General features: G+C 48.1%; 1 protein-coding gene across 5 annotated transcripts in view; it reads right to left on the bottom strand.

Annotated features, from left to right (window-relative positions):
- Positions 1 to 271: 271 nt before the first annotated feature.
- Positions 272 to 19,129, bottom strand: part of TANC2 (tetratricopeptide repeat, ankyrin repeat and coiled-coil containing 2) — a 363,447-nt gene continuing 344,589 nt past the window's right edge. For 4 of the 5 annotated variants that reach the window (XM_081576540.1, XM_081576542.1, XM_081576543.1 and 1 more), the window contains 7 exons: positions 18,995 to 19,118; positions 13,550 to 13,725; positions 12,934 to 13,066; positions 11,448 to 11,539; positions 9,407 to 9,553; positions 6,705 to 6,805; positions 272 to 5,125 (listed from right to left, as the gene is read on the bottom strand). In XM_081576540.1, the coding sequence (XP_081432666.1) occupies positions 3,172 to 5,125; positions 6,705 to 6,805; positions 9,407 to 9,553; positions 11,448 to 11,539; positions 12,934 to 13,066; positions 13,550 to 13,725; positions 18,995 to 19,118 (2,727 nt within the window). In that variant the 3' untranslated portion in view covers positions 272 to 3,171. Of the gene's footprint in view, positions 5,126 to 6,704; positions 6,806 to 9,406; positions 9,554 to 11,447; positions 11,540 to 12,360; positions 12,391 to 12,933; positions 13,067 to 13,549; positions 13,726 to 18,994; positions 19,119 to 19,129 lie in introns of all 5 variants that reach the window. The other variant, XM_081576541.1, reaches the window with a different exon arrangement.

Genomic DNA, 19,129 nt, shown 5'->3' with positions numbered 1-19,129 from the left:
TAATTGTGTGCCTTACTGATCCAGTAAATAAAGTAAGTAACCATGTCTCAGGAGTCCCTAAGAAAATTGCTGGAAAAGCACTTTAAAATCACTGCAAATATTTTTTTTTGTCTTTAAAAAGTCTTAATCTTTTTGATGCTTATATACAAGTTATTTCTTGTGCTATAAATGTGATCCACTGCTTGCTTGCTTTCCTTTTTTTATCCCTTTGAAAAATACACTAAAAGACAAGGGCGCTTTTGCTATTTTCTAATGAAGACATTACTCACACTTAAATATCCAGTTATTTATCAGAGTTACAAATTCAAACAATAAAGTGCACCCATTATAGACACGATGTGATGGAAACCCATTAGTGCAAGAATTCTGGGTGAGTGGAAGGTACGATTTGAGAAACCTGTAAGCTGAAGTTTGTCACCGCTGTCTCTGTCTCAGGGTGATGTGAAGTGGGTGAGTGGAACTTACCAGGTTGATCTGAAAAACTTCCCCCCACCTGAAGCCAGACATTGATGCCAGCAAGTGAGGGGGCATCTCTAAGATACAGTACTAAGATCATCCCATGGCAGTGAAATAGCAAAACAGGGCACAGGCAGTCTGCTTACAAAGAAAAACTTCATCTCCTGCTCTAGTAAGGTCCAGTTGGCATTTTTTCAGTCAAAAACAACTGGCGCCCAGTAGTGGTATTCACTCCCTCTTACAATGGCTACAAAAGAATTATACTTTGACTGTTGACAGTTTAGGTGTTTTGTCCAATAAGGCATGGACCCTAAACTTGTCTACCCTAGAAAATCCTAAGAGACATGCTCGGGAAAAGTGGCATCGGTGGCATATTTATAAAACTACAGAACCTGCTCACCCACTCAGGCAAGAGCAGGTGGTATATGTGGTGCTGTGAATAAACAGGGGCACTTTTCTAACAGACACGAAGAAATTTTCAAAATGTGGCAGCAGCTCCTCAGTGAGCGGTGGTTAAGAAGGGTGAGATGCAAAGAGCCCAATAGGGCTGAGACCTGGACAGAAAATGCTGAGAGGCTGCTGGGCTCCTGGTCGTGGGCTGATGCTGCATTTCCTTTGTACATTTCATCATCTTGGTGAGAGAAAGAGAGAGGAGAGAAGAGACACTGATGTCCACTCTGGGCTAGCTGAGTGGGAGATAGTCCTTAAAAATCAGAGAGTGGACAGAGTCTGGGTCTTGGACCAGCCCTGCCGTTTACTTCCAGCACAGAGACACACACATCCTGGCCTGTTGCAGGCTTCAGGGGTGGAGGGGTGCATCTATTTGGCAGAATCTATGTTAGTACAGAAGTGTTTCTGATTTCAGCTTCATGGTCCCCATGACTTAACAATTCTTTCAGAGGACACTTAGTATTACAAACAGGTCTGGTCACATCTGGATTTCTGTTCAGGAAACTGCCCTTCCTGTAGCCCTTTACTAACAAGAGCAGAATGATTCCTGGTAACAGAGAACAAATTCCCTTTTGTTTAGTTTTAGTTATTTAGTTTGTTAATTTAAGAGCTGATGTACAGTTGCTACCAGGCCTGTGCTAAGGCTTTGGTTTCAGGGTTCTTGTTGTCCTTCGCATGCTGGCCTCAGTCACTCAAAAGGACTGGTTAACAAACGACCACAAGACACAGGCGATGGGTGCAGGGTTATGGGGTCAGAAGGCTTACTGTCCATCTCATGTTCTCCTACAGAGGGCTGAAAGGGGTCTTTCTTCACCCTGAAACACTTCACTGTGTCTGGATTTTAAATATCACTCCTGAGATGTCCCTGGCGTTCGAGTGGTTAAGACTCTGCACTTCCACTGCAAGGAGTGCGGGTTCGATACCTGGTTGGGGAACTAAGATGCCACGTGATGAGTGGCAAAAAAATAAAAAACATCCACTCCCCCAAACACTCCTACTTAGAAAAAAAATAAATAATTCCTGTAATGACAGATAATGAAACTACGGATCTTGAAACTACGGTGGGTGGAATTACGACTACATCTGCCACGGAGTGCAATGGCCCTGGGTGCAAGCTCTGGGAATCAGTCTTACCATCCCCAGAGGATTCAATTTCCTTTTTAAAGAACCAGTTCTTCACTAAACCATCTGGATTTAAAAAAAAAAAAAAAAAGAGGGCCAGTAGAACAAAATATGGCTCTAGGCAAAGATCCAACTAACAGGATTACCACGCCAGTCAATCTCTGGGGAGAGTATCTATACTTTGCGTGGAATACAACACTCAGTGACACATCAGGACCTAACAAGTAGATCTCCAAGACAAGAACTTTCTACAGCCTTTCACTGAGAATCCAGAACAGTTTGTTTCTCTCTCCCCATATACTTATTTATATTCCCCCCCACCCATGGAAAATCAGTAGCGTTTAATGGTTAATTTGGCTAAAAACATAAAAAGAATAGCTCGCAGTGAAGTATTTTAAAAATATCTATGATTCTCATCCAATTTCCTCGGCTGACTGAAATATTAAAGGGCTGGTTGTTTTCTGAATGTTCCTACCATGCCTCCTGGGCAATCCATGGAGTGACATTTCAAATAACTGTATTGGTGTTTTCTTGTTTCTTCTCTTTCTCCTCGATCCTTTACCCCCATAGGAACACCAGCAATAACCTCGATGAACATTCTAGACTTGACAGCCGCAGGGACCTGGTGGTCCGGGCGGAGGAGACCACAGCACAAGAATGCTCGGGGGCTGCTATTTGGATAACACTGGATAAGAATGCAAAGGCAGAGGGGCGTCACGCTCTTTCTACAAGTTCCTAGAAGAAAACAAACGCGAACATCTCATCTCATTTTCATAAAAAAGGAGAAAGACATTTTACACAACAAGAACATCAGTGAAAGCGATTGTCTCGTGGAAAAAGCCGACCAGTGCATCTGATCTCCCTGGGTTGAAGCACGCGGGCACAGCAATCTCCTCGCTGGCGTCTGAAAAGAGGGAGAGAGCGTGTGGCTGGGGCACAGACGAAAGAAACCCAAGTCCCGGCTCCCTGGAGGCCAGCTTCTCAGTCGGCTGCATGCAAAGGATTTCGGCACGTGGGCTGCCACCTCTGAACACCACGCAGAAACTACATGAGAAATTAAGCCAGAGAACTACCTCGGATGTGGGAAACCAAGCCTGAAGATGTGCAGTGAAAACATATGGGTCTCACTCCAACACACGTCTTTTAAACATTAGACTCCACAAATGGTCTCTTTGGTTTGATAGGGGATGTCTGCCCTTGTCGAGAGTCCCGGGACAGCTGTCTGTACAGGTTGTCCTGGTAGGCCTGAGCCACGGGGAGGGTCCGAGCCACCTTCACGTCGGGGTACGAGGAGGCCTGGCTGACTCTCTCCAGCAGGTCTCCGCGGGACCCGTTCGCCAGCATCCCGTGGGGGCTGTAGTAATCGTCCTCCAGCAAATGGCCGTTCTGTGCATTGTTGGTCTTGTTATAAAAGGCGATGTTGCTGATGGACGATGGTGGGCTGAAGGACTCAGGCTGGGGCAGGCTGCCTGGAGACGTGGGGCTGAGAACGGTGTCCACAGATGACACCGCCCAGGTCCGATTCTGCTGGTGAAGGTGGGGGTACTGTTGAGTCCGGGCTGTTTTATCTATGATCCCCATGAATGGTGTGGTCCTGGATCGGGTGGGCTCACTAGGATAACCTCCCTGCGTGGGAGACACTGGCGACAGCTCGTCACATGACCTATCGTATGCCGGTTTCAGCGGGATCTCCATCTGCTGGATGGAGGAGGATGGCCGGAAGGTAGGTGTTAGGTTGGAGGCAGATGAGATACTATTGCTAGATGGAGAGAAACGCAGGCCTACGCTCTGGGAGTGCAGCAGTGGCCTGGGAGTCGGTGGGTGGGGTTTGATTTCATTGGGGTTGACACTAATAGGTCTTCTGATTAAATGTGACACATCGGGGGAGCCTAGCTGGCTGGAGGAACGCTCCAGGTCTAGTTTTGAGTGACACACTGGGTAATAGGACGCGGACTGGCTGCGCCCAATCTGTGGCGTCTGGCTGTATCTCATGCCACCCCGGTAGGCAGAGGAAGGTCGCTGGGGAAGGTCTTCTTTGGTCAACCCTCCATGCTGACAGATGGCGCCCGCACTCAGGCTGGCCTGGACATGCTGCACGGGTCTCCCGTCCCCTACGATCCCCCCAATTGACCCCTGATAAACCAGCCGGCTCTGACTCACTCCTATGTCTCCCTGGGAAGACTGGTATTTACTGGCCATTGAATGGGCCACTTGGCCATAGGCCCCCGTGGAGATGACGGTGCTTGAATGCACGGCCGAGCTGGGCTGGTTGCTCCTCACGATCTGGGCTTTGGCCGGCTGGAGCCGGAGCCCAGGCTGGGGCACGGCCACGGGAAGCTGGGGCATCTGGTAGGGCCGCTGGGCCATCTTGGACAGCGGAGATTTCGGTCTGCCAGGAAGCTGACTCACATTTGTTTCTTGCTGATAGCGCACGGGGGAGCCTGACTGGGAACGGTAGACACTCATGCTTTCCGCCGGAGGGCTGGCCCGGTACTGGGGGCCTCTGCGGAGAGGGGAAGGGGGCGGGCTCGGGTATTCCTTGCCTGGCCCTCCCACAGGAGGGGGGCTGAAGCGGTAGGAGCTGCCCTGATGAGCCGGGGAAGTGTGTGGGGGACTAGGCCGATAATGTGAGTTCTGGTGAGTTGGAGAGAGCGCGGGCGAACTGGACTGATAGCTCTGCCTGGTGGGAGAACCTACGGAACTGCCGGACCGGAAGTCAAACACCTGATGCGAGCCAAGGGGCGAGCCGGAGATGTAGGCCGAGTCCCGGTGGGCTGGGGAGGAGGGTGGGCTCTGGATGATGGGGAGCCCCTGGCTGGGCCGAGCCTCTGTCTGGAGGCCGATGGACACGTTCTCCACGTCCTGTTCCAAGAACTCCTCCTCGAGTATGTCCTGTACGGAGTAGATGTCTTCGTGCTGGGGTTCAGGCTCTGCTTCCTCTGGGAGCTGCTGCTGCGGAGGCTGCTGTTGCACCGGTGGCTGCTGCTGCATCTGTCGACACTCCTCCTCCACCCGCAGCAGGAGCCGCTGGATCTCACGGTTGTTTGGACACAGCTTGATGGCCTCGTTCAGGTCCTCTAAGGCTGCTGCAAACTGTCTGCTTGACGAAATGTAAACACAGGAACTGGAGTTATTCTGAATCACAGGAATCACCAGGAGCTGAGGACCTGGTCACAGTCTCAGAGAACTGTTAGTGCCTGAGTGGGGGTGGGGGGGCATCTGGGGGCTTTGGTTGCGTCTGATTTGTAAGGAAGGAAATAGGCAGGCTGTCATTCCGGAAGAGCCCAGAATGATTCCCTAGCTCCTTCAGCCTCCATCTTCCTTCTGGCCTCTCTGGGATCAGTGGAGAAATGTCCCCATTTTGTTCAGTCCAGCTAGGCCCTTCAGGAAGAGTCTCTTAGTGCTCAAATGCACACCAGGTAGTCTGAGGGTTGGGTGGGGTTGTCATTTACAGGGTCACTGTCAATTAGCTTAGGAACAAATCAGTAACTACGATATTAAAGAATCTTGCTGATCCAGCAGAATTTTTTCTTTACGTTTTGGCTCCAATTTTCAGGCCTGTTCCATCCCAGGCAAGAACTCTGTCCTCTTCTGCCCTGTCTGCCTCTTGCCTTGCTGCCCTGTGGCTCCTCCACGCAGCTACGGCAGCGCTCGGCAGGTATCAGGTTTGCTGATTGGGAAACTCAGACCATCGTTTGCAAACAAGGACACAAACTGTCAGAGATATTCCCCTCCACTCTGTCAACCTTGCCCAGAAAAGGGGCAGTTGGCCTTGTGGGGAAGGAACCATCCCAGGGGAAAGAGAATCTGACAGTTCAGCTTCTGTGAGGCCTCTGTTGCCCCACCTAGCCAAGACTAAGATCACTGCCACCGTCATCTCTAGACAACCTGGGTCTGATTTTCAGGACAACACCTCCCTGCTCATGGCCATGAACCTGAAGCAGTTCTTTGACAGGCAGAGTTGGGGAGAAGGGCAGGGCATTGGGCAGGTGGCATCAAGGACAGGGATCAGTGATCTATAAAGATCACTGATGGCAGTTTCTAGACCTTTCTGGATCCTTTCCTGCCCCCTGGGCATGAGGGATGGGGTTTCTCTGGGGCCTTCACAGTCCTGGCCCCAGGTCCTCCTGTGTTCCATGCATTTATGGTGTAGTGCTGGGAGGGGCGGGTAGGTGAGAAGGAGGTCTGATGGTGTCAGACTGGAGGGGAGCCCTAGAAGGAAGACTAAGTGATCCGGGGACCCCTCAAATGCCTCTAAGCAAAGAAAGAGGAGTCTGTAATACATGACCCGTCCTACTTTTCCCTCTAGAAGGGTTGGGAGGATATTCTGCTCTCTCTCAAGAGACTGGTGTCTCTTTGTGCTGTCTGTTTTGGGGGTTAAAAAAGCGACTGAGAGATGGCAGAAGCCTCTTGGAAGAAGATGCCATTCTCCAACAGTGAAAAGGCATTTTTCTCCCACAGTACAATGCTCTAGATCTCCACAGCCCCAAAGGTGTGCCAGCTGTAAGATGCACTCTGTGCTTGGGGTGGGTGGGGGGCCGTCCCCAGAGCTTGGCCCTGAGAGTCCTTGGGGACAGACACAGTGGGTACAGATGCCCCAGGGTGGCCGATGTCACCTCAGCCAAGTTTCCAGAAAGAGATCTCTTGCTCCTCACCCTCTCTCTCTCTCTCCTCACCTGCTGCTGCGTTTGGCCCTTGCTCTCGCATAGTAAGCTTCATAAGATTTCGGTTTCAGCTCCAGGGCCTTAGTAGCAAATTCCTCCGCCATTCCAAAATCCTGTCATTACAATAGGTGTGCAAATGAGTCATTGAAGAGATATGAGAAATAGACAGCTTGGGAATAAAACAGATTATAGGTACATTTCTTTGACATTTATGGATGGGGCACCTGGGATTCTCGACATGCCTGGCCTGGCTCTAGCCACTTGGCCCAAATGCAAGTTCCTTAGGCTTTTTGCCCTGTGTGGCCCTGCAATGGCTCCTGGGAATTTATCTGCCCTAAAGTACAAAAATGCTTTTCGTCTGCCCTCTTTCTGCCTTTGGAACAACTTTCTTTCTGTTTCAGAAGCCAAATGACAACCCACCGAAGCTCCTGAATTTGGAAACCTGAACTCTTGTTGCACACCTGTGTATGAGGCAAACACACACACTGGCATCTCGTGTGGACCCTCATCCTACCTCCCATCTTCCTGCCTCCCCCACTATTCCTTGGCTTTAAATGGGCAAGAAAAATCCAGGAAAATGGGGTTGTGTGAAAAAGAACTGACTGGCTATGGAGAGTGGACGGAGGAGGGAGGTCAGGCAGGCTTGGGTTCAATTCTCAGTTCTGCTCTGCAAGCCCGCAGAGCGTGCTGTGTGTTTTCTCATCCATACCGACCTCCCAGGTAGGACTAAGGGCAACAAAGCATTTGAAAGCCCCAGGCACAGGAGATGCTCAAGGAACAGCAGTTTCCCTTCTGTTTCACAGAGGCTTCTGGGGCCTGCTCCTTCTCTTAACTTGTTCCTTGCTTAGGAAACATTTAAAGTTTAAAAAACAATTTTGAAACAAGAGAGAAGCCTGGCTGTGACTGGGATCTCTGCTGTCACCTCATCTCTTGACCACTGAGGCTGCCTGGAGGAACACAGTTCCATTGGTCCTAAGAAGCCCTGGGAATAGGAACCACAGCAACGAAGCCATCATTTTCAAGACACCCTTACACACTAAAGGGGAAGGTTTTCTCCTCTTCTAATATCAAAGCCACAGGACAGCACAGTAGCCTTTGGTTAAGCTTGTGATTCCTAAAGCAGAGCAAAGGCCCTGTGGTGGAGGTCAAAATGAAAAAAAAAAAAGTTAACAGGCAACTTTCTACCAAAGTTGACAGATTTCAGGTGGCCCTGGGAGGCAATCTGATGTGAAGCCTAAGAGAAAATCTCCTATCTTATAGCATCAGCTTCCAGCTCTACTATTTTCAACCTGACTCTTTAATTTTTTCTTTTGTGATGATCATTATTTCTGGGATGATTAGAACTTTTTTAAGAAGCAGAGTATCTGTGAGGCATAAAGCGGCCAGTAGGTCAGTGGCAGCTTCGGAGCTTCGTCTCACGCTCACTAGCTGGAGCTGCAGGAGACCCTCGGTGCTCTGCCTCCTGTTTCACGTCAGAACCTCACTGCTTCCCCCTGAGAACCTCCACCATGTCCCCGTATTCCTCAGCACTCGGAAAAACTCTGCCTCTTAGGGCATCGCTGTGCTCTCTGAGACACCCAAGTCTGCTTATTTATCAGGGCTCTTTTCACTGCCAACTTTTAGATGGATGATCAAAAGGTCATTTTTCTGGAGCTGACAGCAGATCTCTTGTCACAGAGGCTATAAGGTCACTGCTGGACACCTGAGTTTTTTGTTCTGTTATTCAAACGTTCCTGTTTGGCTAGGATTATTTTTGTCTCCTGAGGAACCTGAGACCTCAGGCTGGTGGATGTCAGAGGTTCCTGATATGAGCCTCGCTATTCCTAGGATCAGAGAGAGGGTTCTTGGCTCAGCAGTGTCTGCATATCAAGAGGGCAGTGGCTGACGGCATCACAGGCTGTATCTAGGCAGGCAGGAAGAACAAAGGGCTATTTAGGGGATAATAAAGGACCAGGAGGGGTTTCCCTGGTGAACCTGCCAATTCAGGAGACGCTGGTTTGACCCCTGGCTCAGGACGATCCCCTGGAGAAGGAAATGGCAACCCACTCCAGTATTCTCACCTGGGGAAATCCCATGGACAGAGGAGCCTGGTGGGCTAAAGTCCATGGGGTTGCAAAAGAGTTGGACATGACTTAGGGACTAAACTAACGAACCAAAGGACCAGGAGGAGTTCTGAGACTCCTTCTGTGACAAGAAGGGACCTGGCATGTTAGAATAAAGGGATGAGGAAAGAAGTGAAAGTTTAAGATTAGCCTTAGACATTAAACCTCGAAGTCCGTGGTCCTGGGCCCTCTTTTCAGCCCTTCCTTAAATGACGAGGGGGTCTCCCAGAAAGGAAGAGAATGACTACAATTGTATCTAACTGAAGCTGGGAGTTCCAGGGTCCACTGTGCTCACCTTTTCCCAAAGACCAGAAACCTGACTTGGGGGGCAGGGCAGGATGGTGATGAGTATTCCAATTACTTTCAGTGGGAATCAGGAAAATTCAGAAAGCTACAAAGTGCCCACAGAATTCACTTTTTTACAGTTTGAGATACAGATTGTAATGCTTAAGTCTTGATTTCTTTCAAATTGCAAATGTCAGTGCTCTGTGAAGGACAACCAAGTTCCAAATGGGGCAGACAAGGATTTCGGGGGCCTGGTAAAAGCCAGGATGTGACATGGATCATCAACTTTCAGGGCTGTGGAAACGAGCTGCGATGAAAGGCACTTACGTTCATTTTCCTGCGACATCGAGAGAGGTTGAGGAGGAGAGACACCTTCAGTTCCCGGAATGTTTTCAAGTCCTCACCAAACCCTTCTCTAGGGAATTTCTTCAGGGCATACTGGTAGCGCTGGGCGGCTTCCTTTACTTTACCTTTCTAGTGGGAGCACAAGACGGCAAAACACACTGTTGGTCTGCTGAGCAGCTGAGGAGGTCTGTTCCCGTTCCTGTCCTTCCTCCGTGGTTATCACACAGGGTTAGCCCTCCCCAACTCCACCCCAGTGGTGCAGGGACAACGTCCCATCTTTTCCATTGGAAGCTTGCCTGGCAGGCAAGGCGTGGTGAGGGAGATTCCCAAGACACAAGCCAGAGAGACAAAGCCTTGGCAAATGGGGCCCCAGCTTCCCGATTCCCAAAGGACTGATCGTATTCATTTCAAAGGAGCCTGTTCTTGGCCTGATCTCCCTGGACACAGCATTTCCTAGTCCCGATTGCTCCAAGTTTATCACTATTTCTTGACCTTTGGCTTATCTGGAAAACTCTTTTTTGGTCCACCTTGCCGGTCCTCTAGAAAAGGCCATGTTCTTCCTCACAGAGGATGTGGGAGCTAAACCAGTCTATCTGTTGCTTTCCTAATACTACTGATAAAATAGTCTCAGTGAGTCTTTCTCTGTTTTTGGAAGAGGCATGGGGTACAGTGGTGGTAGAGAAGTGAAACTGAGAATCTGTGATTCCACCTGAATAGGAGGCATTTTCCAAGTAAATCTATGAGTCACCGAGGGACCTGGGTCATGGGGCCTTGAACTTTTCTTACATTTTTCTTCTGAAAACATATAAGCTGAGCCCAGACTGGTGCAGGAGGCATCTCCCATTCTGTTAGCTCATCTTTTTGTTCCTTCCATTCCTTCTGTGTAGTTGTAACTCCAGCCAGAGATCCTGAGCTTGTATTTTTCTCTTTCACGGAGGACAGACTTGGAGTCTCCCAAGGCAGAATTCTGGGTGGGAACAGGAGTAGCTCTGGCTGTTCTCATTAGGGAGCAGGACTCCCTGTCTCAGGATGCCAGAAGTTATGTCACAAATAGGGCTCAGGTTCTTGACAGCACTGCCATTCTCAAGTCCATCAACATGACACCTAGAGAGGCTCTTCCGTAAAGTCATGTAAAATCAAGACTGGGCCAGTGCTCAAGTTTCCCAGAAGCCTAAGGGACCTAGAGCACCAAGCTTTCACGCAATGGTCCTCAGGAAATACAACTCTACTCACAGGAGCTCTGTACACTCCTTACATAAGGCGGAAACAACATGTGTCACAGTCATCTCCTCATCTCTGGGCCTGGGCATGTCTCAGTGTCACCCGCTGCCAAAAGCTGGGATGGATTTGTATTTACCTTCAGGAGGAGAAGGTTCAGCTAGTCCTCATACAATGAGATGACTCTGACATGGAAAGTCCTTAACGGCCTTCCTACAGCCCCTGGGAGTTTGTGTGTGTTAGGGTATGCAGCCTTCAGCCTGAATCGTGAATACAAGACTCCATACCTTTTTTCGTTGTCATTCAGGGAATGATTTCAGGTTCATCTATAACTGCTCTTTGTCTCGGTTTCCTTATCTTACTCAGGGATGCCGATAAGCTATTATTACTACAGACTTTTAAATCTACACATATAGTAAACATAAAAGCTAAAATCAATGCCTCTTGCCCATAGACTGGGAATATCTGCACTACTTATTTTTCTTCTCCTTGTCCCATGGTTTTCAGGCTCCGATAAACAGATTCCATGTAGAATCTATGGCATCGCCTATCAGTGACCAGGTAAAAACCAAGTCTTTAGGTTGATCAGCCGTGGGCACGTGTAGGCTACTCTTGCTCCCTTGTTGAGAAAGCAAAACCTGGGATCCTCAGTTTATGAGCCCTCCACTGAGGGATAGCATTCTCCTGATGACTCTAGAACCAGGGAGGAGAACTGACAGCAATGCCATTCTACCAAGACTCTGGTGAAGTCTACATGCAGGGAAGAGTCAGCGGCCATCTGGAGAAACCTCCTTCTTCCCCTCACCTTATAAAACATGTCCCCTTCTTCCATCAGCTTGCTCAGCAGGATGATCATGATGTCTGGTTTGGAGGTGGCCATCGCCCATGTGGCTGGACCTGTAGTGTACAGGATGCATGATGGGTAAAAAACTCATACAATGTAAGGGTGGTAGGAAGCTAGGTGAAAAAAACACCCTGGGGGGGATTTCTGCTGAGAGAACAACTTGCTCCACAACACTGGCCTCGTCTTTTAGAACTGGGAGTGTCTCAGCGCCTCCCACTGCCAAGAAGCCGCATTGGATTCGTATTCACCTTAAAATAAGAATCTCTGAACGGTCAGAGTCTGCACCATCGGAGGGCAGCAGAGCCTGCGTGTTGTATTCAGGCAGGCGATGCTTAGTCTGGAGTTACTTTAAATAAGGAACTTGGGAGAAAAGGGTTTACGTTAAATGTCACCGTAAGATTTTAAAAAAATCCAAAAAGGGTAATTTATTTCAGAATCTGGGACTCAAAACCCCCAGCTCTTCAGTCTCTTTAATTTTTAAGCATGTACTTTGCAGAAGGGAAACCATGAACACTTCTAAAGGCTCCCTTAATTTATAAGTACTGAATAGGACCCCTAGGATTCACACTGAACTGTTCCAGTGTGAAACAAGCCATCATGACAGAGGACCACTCTACCCACAAAGAGAAAGAAAAGGTTAACTCGATTAGTTTACAGATACCTGAATTATTTACCAACTAAGCTTTTCTGGGTTAGTTATCAAAAGTTCAAGTTATTCTCTACAACAGTCATTTAAAAAAAATATCTTCTTTTAAGGTGAAGTAAATTAAAAGATTAGAGGTGTTGGGGACTCATGCAGGCTAAATCAAAGAGGAGAAGGCAAAGCTGACCAAGCCATCAGACCACGCCTGATGCTGACAGCGGTGAAATATACCTCGTGGGCGACTCGGTAACGTCTGACAACCTTCAAAGAAAGGAGAAAACAAAAAGTTGTAGGAGAGGAAAAAAAAAATGGATGAAGGTGAAAAAAAAAAAAGAAGGAAAAAGCAGCAGTGAGAGGCAGGCAGCAAAAAAGCCAGCATATCAGCCAACCCTCGTCTACGGGTCCGTGGGAGGGGCAGCAGAGGGGGCAGCAGCCGCAGGGACCCGAGGGTCCGAAGCACATACAGAGCAGGGCAAAGCGAAGGCTTGCGGCAGCACAGGGATCCAGGATGCTCACAGGGCGGGGCTGCTGCCCAGGCAACAGTGCTGAGATGCACTTAAGGTCAGAGCATCCTCCTGGCTAAGGCGACTCGGGCATGGCAGATAACCACGTGACTTTGGACACGGGGTAGTGTAGACCAGGGCTCTTCTCTGGGCCAAGAGTCTTTCTGTTCATTCAGATAATAACTGGGCCCGGGCAGAGGGGAGACTATACACGTCCACACCGAACGCCCAGGGCAGCCAGACCACTGGGCCAGTCTGGCCGCTGGGCACAGATGGCCAGCACCTTCCTCCTTTCTCCTACCTATCTTGGCTCCTTTCTTCAGAAGGGTGACAACAACAGAAGTGTTCCGGCACCCCACAGCCCTGTCCAGAGGGCGCATTCCGCTGTAGTCCACGTGCTCGATCATGGCCCCGTGATCCACCAGGAACTGGACCTAGGACGTGATCAAGCAGCATGGTCAACCCGGGTGTGAGGGCTCCAGCTGCTGCCTGCCCTTTAGTCAACTGCTGGTGTGAACCCAGGGTGGTGCAGCTGTAAAGAACCCGCCTGCCAATGCAGGAGACGTGGGTTTGACCCCTGGGTCAGAAAGATGCTCCAGAGGAGGAAATGGTAATCCCATCCAGCATTCTTGCCTGGGAAATCCCATGGACAGAGGAGCCTGGCGGGATACAGTCCATGGGGTCGTAGAGTCAGACACGACTGAAGCCCCTGAGCACAGCACAGGTGTGAACCAGGCGGGACAGTGCTGGTATTCCGGGCCAGACCCCTGTTCCTGGTTTTCAGTTGTGTTTGGCATATTCCTGAGCTCAAGCTCAATCTGAGAACGTTATATCAGGAGTTATCAACCCCAGACAACACCGTGGTTGGAGAGCCTTCTCTCCTCCTACCACCCTGGGGGCTGGTTAAAGGCACTCACCACCTCAGCGTCACCGTAGAAAGCGGCTAGATCCAGCGGGGTGCGGCCGTTCTTATCAGCGTGGTCGGTGGCAGCTCCGTTATCCACCAGAGAACGGACCACCGAGAGATGACCCTTCAGACAAGCCCAGCTGAGGGCGGTCAGTCCTTCTTTGTCCATGAGAGCGATGGAGGCACCTACAGAGGAAGCACATCACAGGGCTGAGGAAACAGAACAACAGGAGAACTCACAACAGGAGTGAAAGCTGGGTTTCAAGGTGTGCGCGTGTGCTCAGTCGTGTCCGACTCTTTGTGACCCCAGGGACTGTAGCCCGTCAGGCTCCTCTGTCCATGGGATTCTCCAGGCAAGAATACTAGAGTGGGTTGACATGCCCTCCTCCAGGGGATCTTACCAACCCAGGTCTCCAGAATTGCAGGCAGATTTTTTTTTTACCACTGACCCATTTAAGGTGTATATTCGGCCAAAGCACAGCTTCTGCTTCTGGTGTGTTACCTTTTAGTAAAACTGTTAACAAAACTGCTGCCGTGAGTGGTCAGTAGAAGAGTCCAGTTCTTTGGGTATCCTAGGTTCTGCACAGTCTCTCCCGAAGCTTACTGTCTTTCCTGAAATTTCACTACTCCCCTGTGAGAATCCTCTACTTTGGCCAAAATGGATGTGCTCCCCGCCTTGAGAATCCCCCACAAGTGTTCCTGCACCCTCACTTCCAGTCATGTGCTCCCACATGTGGACACCTTTTTTTCCCCCATGGGACTTGCCTCACTTCCCCCCATTCTCTAGGAACCATCGCAAACCTCCCTGTCTCCAAGAGGCCTCTCCTATTCACTGTTACCTCATCTTGAATCTGCTTGACACACGTCACCTTATTCGGTTATTAATCTTTTTTTTTTAATGTATGCCACTTATATGTAATAAATTCTCAGGGAATGTTTTCTGAACGCAGCAAAAATCTTTCATTTTTAATAGTATAAATGCCTTGAGAGATTCTCATAGAATAAGGAGCTCAGAACACATTTATCATTGATGATAGCACCAGGCCACCTTATCCCTCCTTAGAGTGGGAGGGAAATGGACTCAAGGGAAGAGGCAGGGCCCAGGCCAGAAAGGGAACTAGGAGTTTAATTAAACTAGTCAGCCTTCAACAATTCCATCCCCACTCGCTTTGCCTATTTTATATTCTGCATCTTCCTCCCTTCAACATTTCTCTAGGAGCAAGCATACTTGACACACTGTTTTGTAATTAGTCTAAAATTCAATCTACATTTGGTCCTTAGCCTAGGCTGTAAGCTCTTGGGTGGCAAAGAGCCTGTCATTCCCTTGTGGGTTTTGAAGAGTACCTAAAGTGACTCTTTCCCCACAGTTGGCGGGTCATGCTCACTAACAAAATGAGATCAACTTACTGCACACACAGTACACTTTTCAGGCTGCCTCCTCGCTGGATGTCAGATCTGATTCGGATGTCATATTAAGCTTGGGACCTGCCACAGCCAGGCTCTGGAGCTCCTTGGCAGTCATGTGGCCTATCCCCTCTGTGTCCCGAGATGTCAGATAACCAGATCCTGGCTTCCCGTGACAGGATGAAGGGCTGGATGGTACCATATTCCAAACCCTGAGGAGAACCATCTATGTACTGGGTCCTCTAGTTTGCGACTCAAACGCTGATTCTAACACGGAATGAATTTGAATATGGGACAGATCTAAGGAGGTTTCTCAGATGCAGCATCTATAAATTTGCTGGACAGAGTCTCCAGTGGTTGAATAAGCAGAATAAGAAGGTTCTGGATGTATATTACAGATAAACTGATTTTTACGAAGATGAGGGAAGCTGGAATTTAAGAAAAGGAGATATATATAAAAAACATATTATTCAATTTACTCTGAAAATCCAATTTGAAACCTTCTTCTTCTCTCTTTCCTTCTCCCAGCAGTTAACATAATCGCAGTTTTCCCAAACATCTATTTACTTATTTTAAAACTTTAAAAAATTTTATATTGGAGTATAGCTGATTAACAATGTCATGATAGTTTCAGGTGGACAGTAAAGGGACTCAGCCACACATACACATGTATCCATTCTCCCCCAAACTCCTCTCCCCTCCAGGATGCCACATAACATTGAGCAGAGTTCCAAGTGCTACACAGTAGGACTGTGTTGGTTATCAATTTTAAATATAGCAGTGTGTAGAGGTCCATCCCAAACCAAGCCTCAATTTTAGAACTTTGTGGAGTTCTCGTCAACTCATCTATCCATATGTCCTACATATGATCAGTCTTTATATCCACAATCTTTTTTTGCACTTGGCCCTTCTGTTCTATGCTAACTGCCACTGCACCTGGATTTGGCATCGCCTCTCATCTATTCAATGACAACGGCCTCCTAATTGATCCCCAGGTCCACTATCATCTCTTCATCAACTCAACTATTGATACTACTGCCAGATTTTTTTTTTTTAAAGTACTACTCTGGCATTGACTGATTCCCTTTTAAAAAAATCTTGAAAGGCTCCCTATTGCCTTCAGAGAAGTCCAAACTCTTTTAATCTGTTCCTTTTCTTAGTATAACTTTATTTATTTATTTTTGGCTGTGCTGGGTCTCTGTTGCTGTGCAGGCTTTCCTCTCGCTGTGGAGAGTGGGGGCTACTCTCTGGCTGCAGTGCTCAGGCTTCTCACCGGGGTGGCTTCTCTTGTTGCTGAGCACGGGCTCTCGGGCAGGCAGGCTTTCAGTAGTTGCAGCTCCTGGGCTCTAGAGTGCGGGCTTAATAGCTGTGGTGCATGGGCTTAGTTGTTCCTCAGTATGTGGGATCCTTTTGGACCAGGGATCAGACCCATATCTTCTGCCTTGGCAGGCGGACTCAGATTCTTTACCACTGAGCCACAAGGGAAGCCCCAATCTCTTCCTTTTCAATTTCTTTCCACATACGTTTCCAACAGTCCTCATGTACATCACTGGACAACTTGCATATTTCCCCAGTCTTGCTGTATACCTGTTCCTCTTCTCTGACCTTTCATTTACACTATATCCCCCTCCCTGAATACAGAACATTTTTCCTACTCAAATTTCAAAGTCTGTCCTGTTCTAACTCAAATACCTTTATCAGCACACTCAGGATTCTCTGCTTTTTAAGGCAGTTACTTATCTTTGTTTCATCCCCTCCTTGCCAGATTATAGATCCTTTGAAGACACAGATTATAGTGTATTAGTTAAAAAAAAGATCACAGTTCCTAGCACAGTGTTTTGCAAATAATGTAGGCTAAATATACATCTGTAGAATTTGTTGATTGAGAGAAAGTCTCTGATTTAAATGTGAAAGAACGAAACAGTATGGAGACCTGAATGCCTGCAGTGAAGGAGGACAACTCTCTGAAATCTGTGTCTGATGAGCTTCTTTTTAAAAAATATTATTTATTTTTAGTTGAAGGATAATTGCTTCACGATACCGTGTTGGTTTCTGCCATACATCGACATCTGATGAGCTTCTTCTATGGGTGTGCGGGAGACCCTGTGCGGTCATCTACTGCTTATCTGTGGTGAAGGGTCCTACCTTTTCCAGCAAACTTGGGTTGTTCTGGGATATTTACTCCCTCCATGTCTTATCCTGAATATCCAGGCATATCCCTCTTGCTCGCCAACACCCATGTCAGCAGAATGAAGGATCAGTCAGTTCAGTTCAGTCGCTCAGTTGTGTCCGACTCTTTGCGACCCCATGGGCTGCATCATGCCAGGACTCCCTGTCCATCACCAACTCCCGGAGTTTACCCAAACTCATGTCCATTGAGTCACTGAGTTGGTGATGCCATCCAACCATCTCATCCTCTGTCGACCCCTTCTCCTCCTGCCTTCAATGTTTTCCAGCATCAGGGTCTTTTCAAATGAGTCAGCTCTTCGCATCAGATGGCCAAAGTATTGGAGTTTCAGCTTCAACATCAGTCCTTCCAATGAACATTCAGGACTGGTTTCCTTTAGGATGGACTGGTTGGATCTCCTTGCAGTCCAAGGGACTCTCAAGTCTTCTCCAACACCACAGTTCAAAAGCATCAATTCTTCAGCGCTCAGCTTTCTTTATAGTCCAACTCTCACATCCATACATGACCACTGGAAAAACCATAGCCTTGACTAGATGGACCTTTGTTGGCAAAGTAATGTCTCTGCTTTTTAATATGCCGTCTTGGTTGGTCTTAACTTTTCTTCCAAGGAGCAAGCGTCTTTTTATTTCATGACTGCAGTCACCATCTGCAGTGATTTTGGAGCCCCCTAAAATAAAGTCTGCCACTGTTTCCACTGTTTCTCCATCTATTTGCCATGAAGTGATGGGACCGGATGCCATGATCTTTGTTTTCTGAATGAAGGATAGATACTGTGAAACCAGGTTGGTCAGGTGGTTTGTACTGGGGAAGCAAGACCCGCTTTGCACATGGGGAAAACAGTTCTCTGATTCGAACCCACTTTTGTGAGTCCGAGGTAGTGAAGACACGTCTTTGGGAATGAGAGCTAAAGATTCAGTAAGTCTCTGACTGAGCTGTAATTTGAAATCTGAGAACAAACCTTGCCTTCTTCCCACACCAACTGCCCTTCAGCAGCTCTAGCCTGGGCATGATTTTCAGGAGCCTGTTTTCCTTGAAGCGTATGCACTTGTGGATATTAATTATGAATGATGAATGATCAGATCCAGCTTACTCATAGGGGAGGCTCACTGGGGTGGGAGTCAAGGCTGGTCACAGTCACACGACCTCCTGCTTCAATGAAACACTCAAGCTCCACTAGGTGGTACTGCAGAGTCAGAGACTGGAGCTTTTCTACTACAGAGGCTCCTGCATCACTCATCACTGGTCTGCAGAGGTGACTCAAGTCACAGCCCTTGAGGGGAGCCTGGAATGCTCTGGACGGTGTGACCACAATCTTCTTTAACTTACCTCTCATTCACCAGGAATATGTGAATGCTGGTAAATGTTAAAGGGAATTTATTACAATAGGAAGATAATAATAATACCCTGATTCCTCAAATAGGGTCCCACGGTCAACAATCGTTTAAACCTTCATTTGCTTCCTTCGGATACAAGAAAAATATTAGTTGTGCAGGCTGACAAAAGAATTGACAAAGTTAAAGTCAAAATACAGTCTCTGGAAGATGAACATTTATCGAGTGCATATTAAAAACATCAAAGTTGGGAGAGTACTGATTTGAATTAAAGAACTTACACTATGTAAATCTGATTAGGATACCAAAAACCCCTCAAGCCATAAAGAACTAGAGAACGTCAGAACTAGAAAGGCAGCATGTGAGAATTAGAACATCAGAATTAGAAGAGAATAGAGGAGACAGACTTTCACTTTCTAACCAAGCGGATTGAGAATATTCATTCTTAACACCTCTTGGAATCCATCCCTGGAAATCACGAGCTTTGGGTTATGAGGTACTGACCATCAAGCTCTGGCATCCTAGGACTGACCTTGAGCAAGGAGAAAGTCCACAGTTCCCAGGTGGCCTTCGGAAGCCGCCATCATCAGGGGAGTACGGCCCTGCTTGTCCGCCATGTTGACATCAGCTCCGTGGGTGAGTAAAAGATCAACGATCTGCAGGGCAG

The sequence above is a fragment of the Giraffa tippelskirchi genome, chromosome 3 (assembly GCF_054371585.1).
Source record: "Giraffa tippelskirchi isolate mGirTip1 chromosome 3, T2T-mGirTip1v1.2.pri, whole genome shotgun sequence".
Lineage (NCBI taxonomy): Eukaryota > Metazoa > Chordata > Mammalia > Artiodactyla > Giraffidae > Giraffa > Giraffa tippelskirchi.
This window is presented reverse-complemented; position numbering and strand designations above follow the sequence as displayed.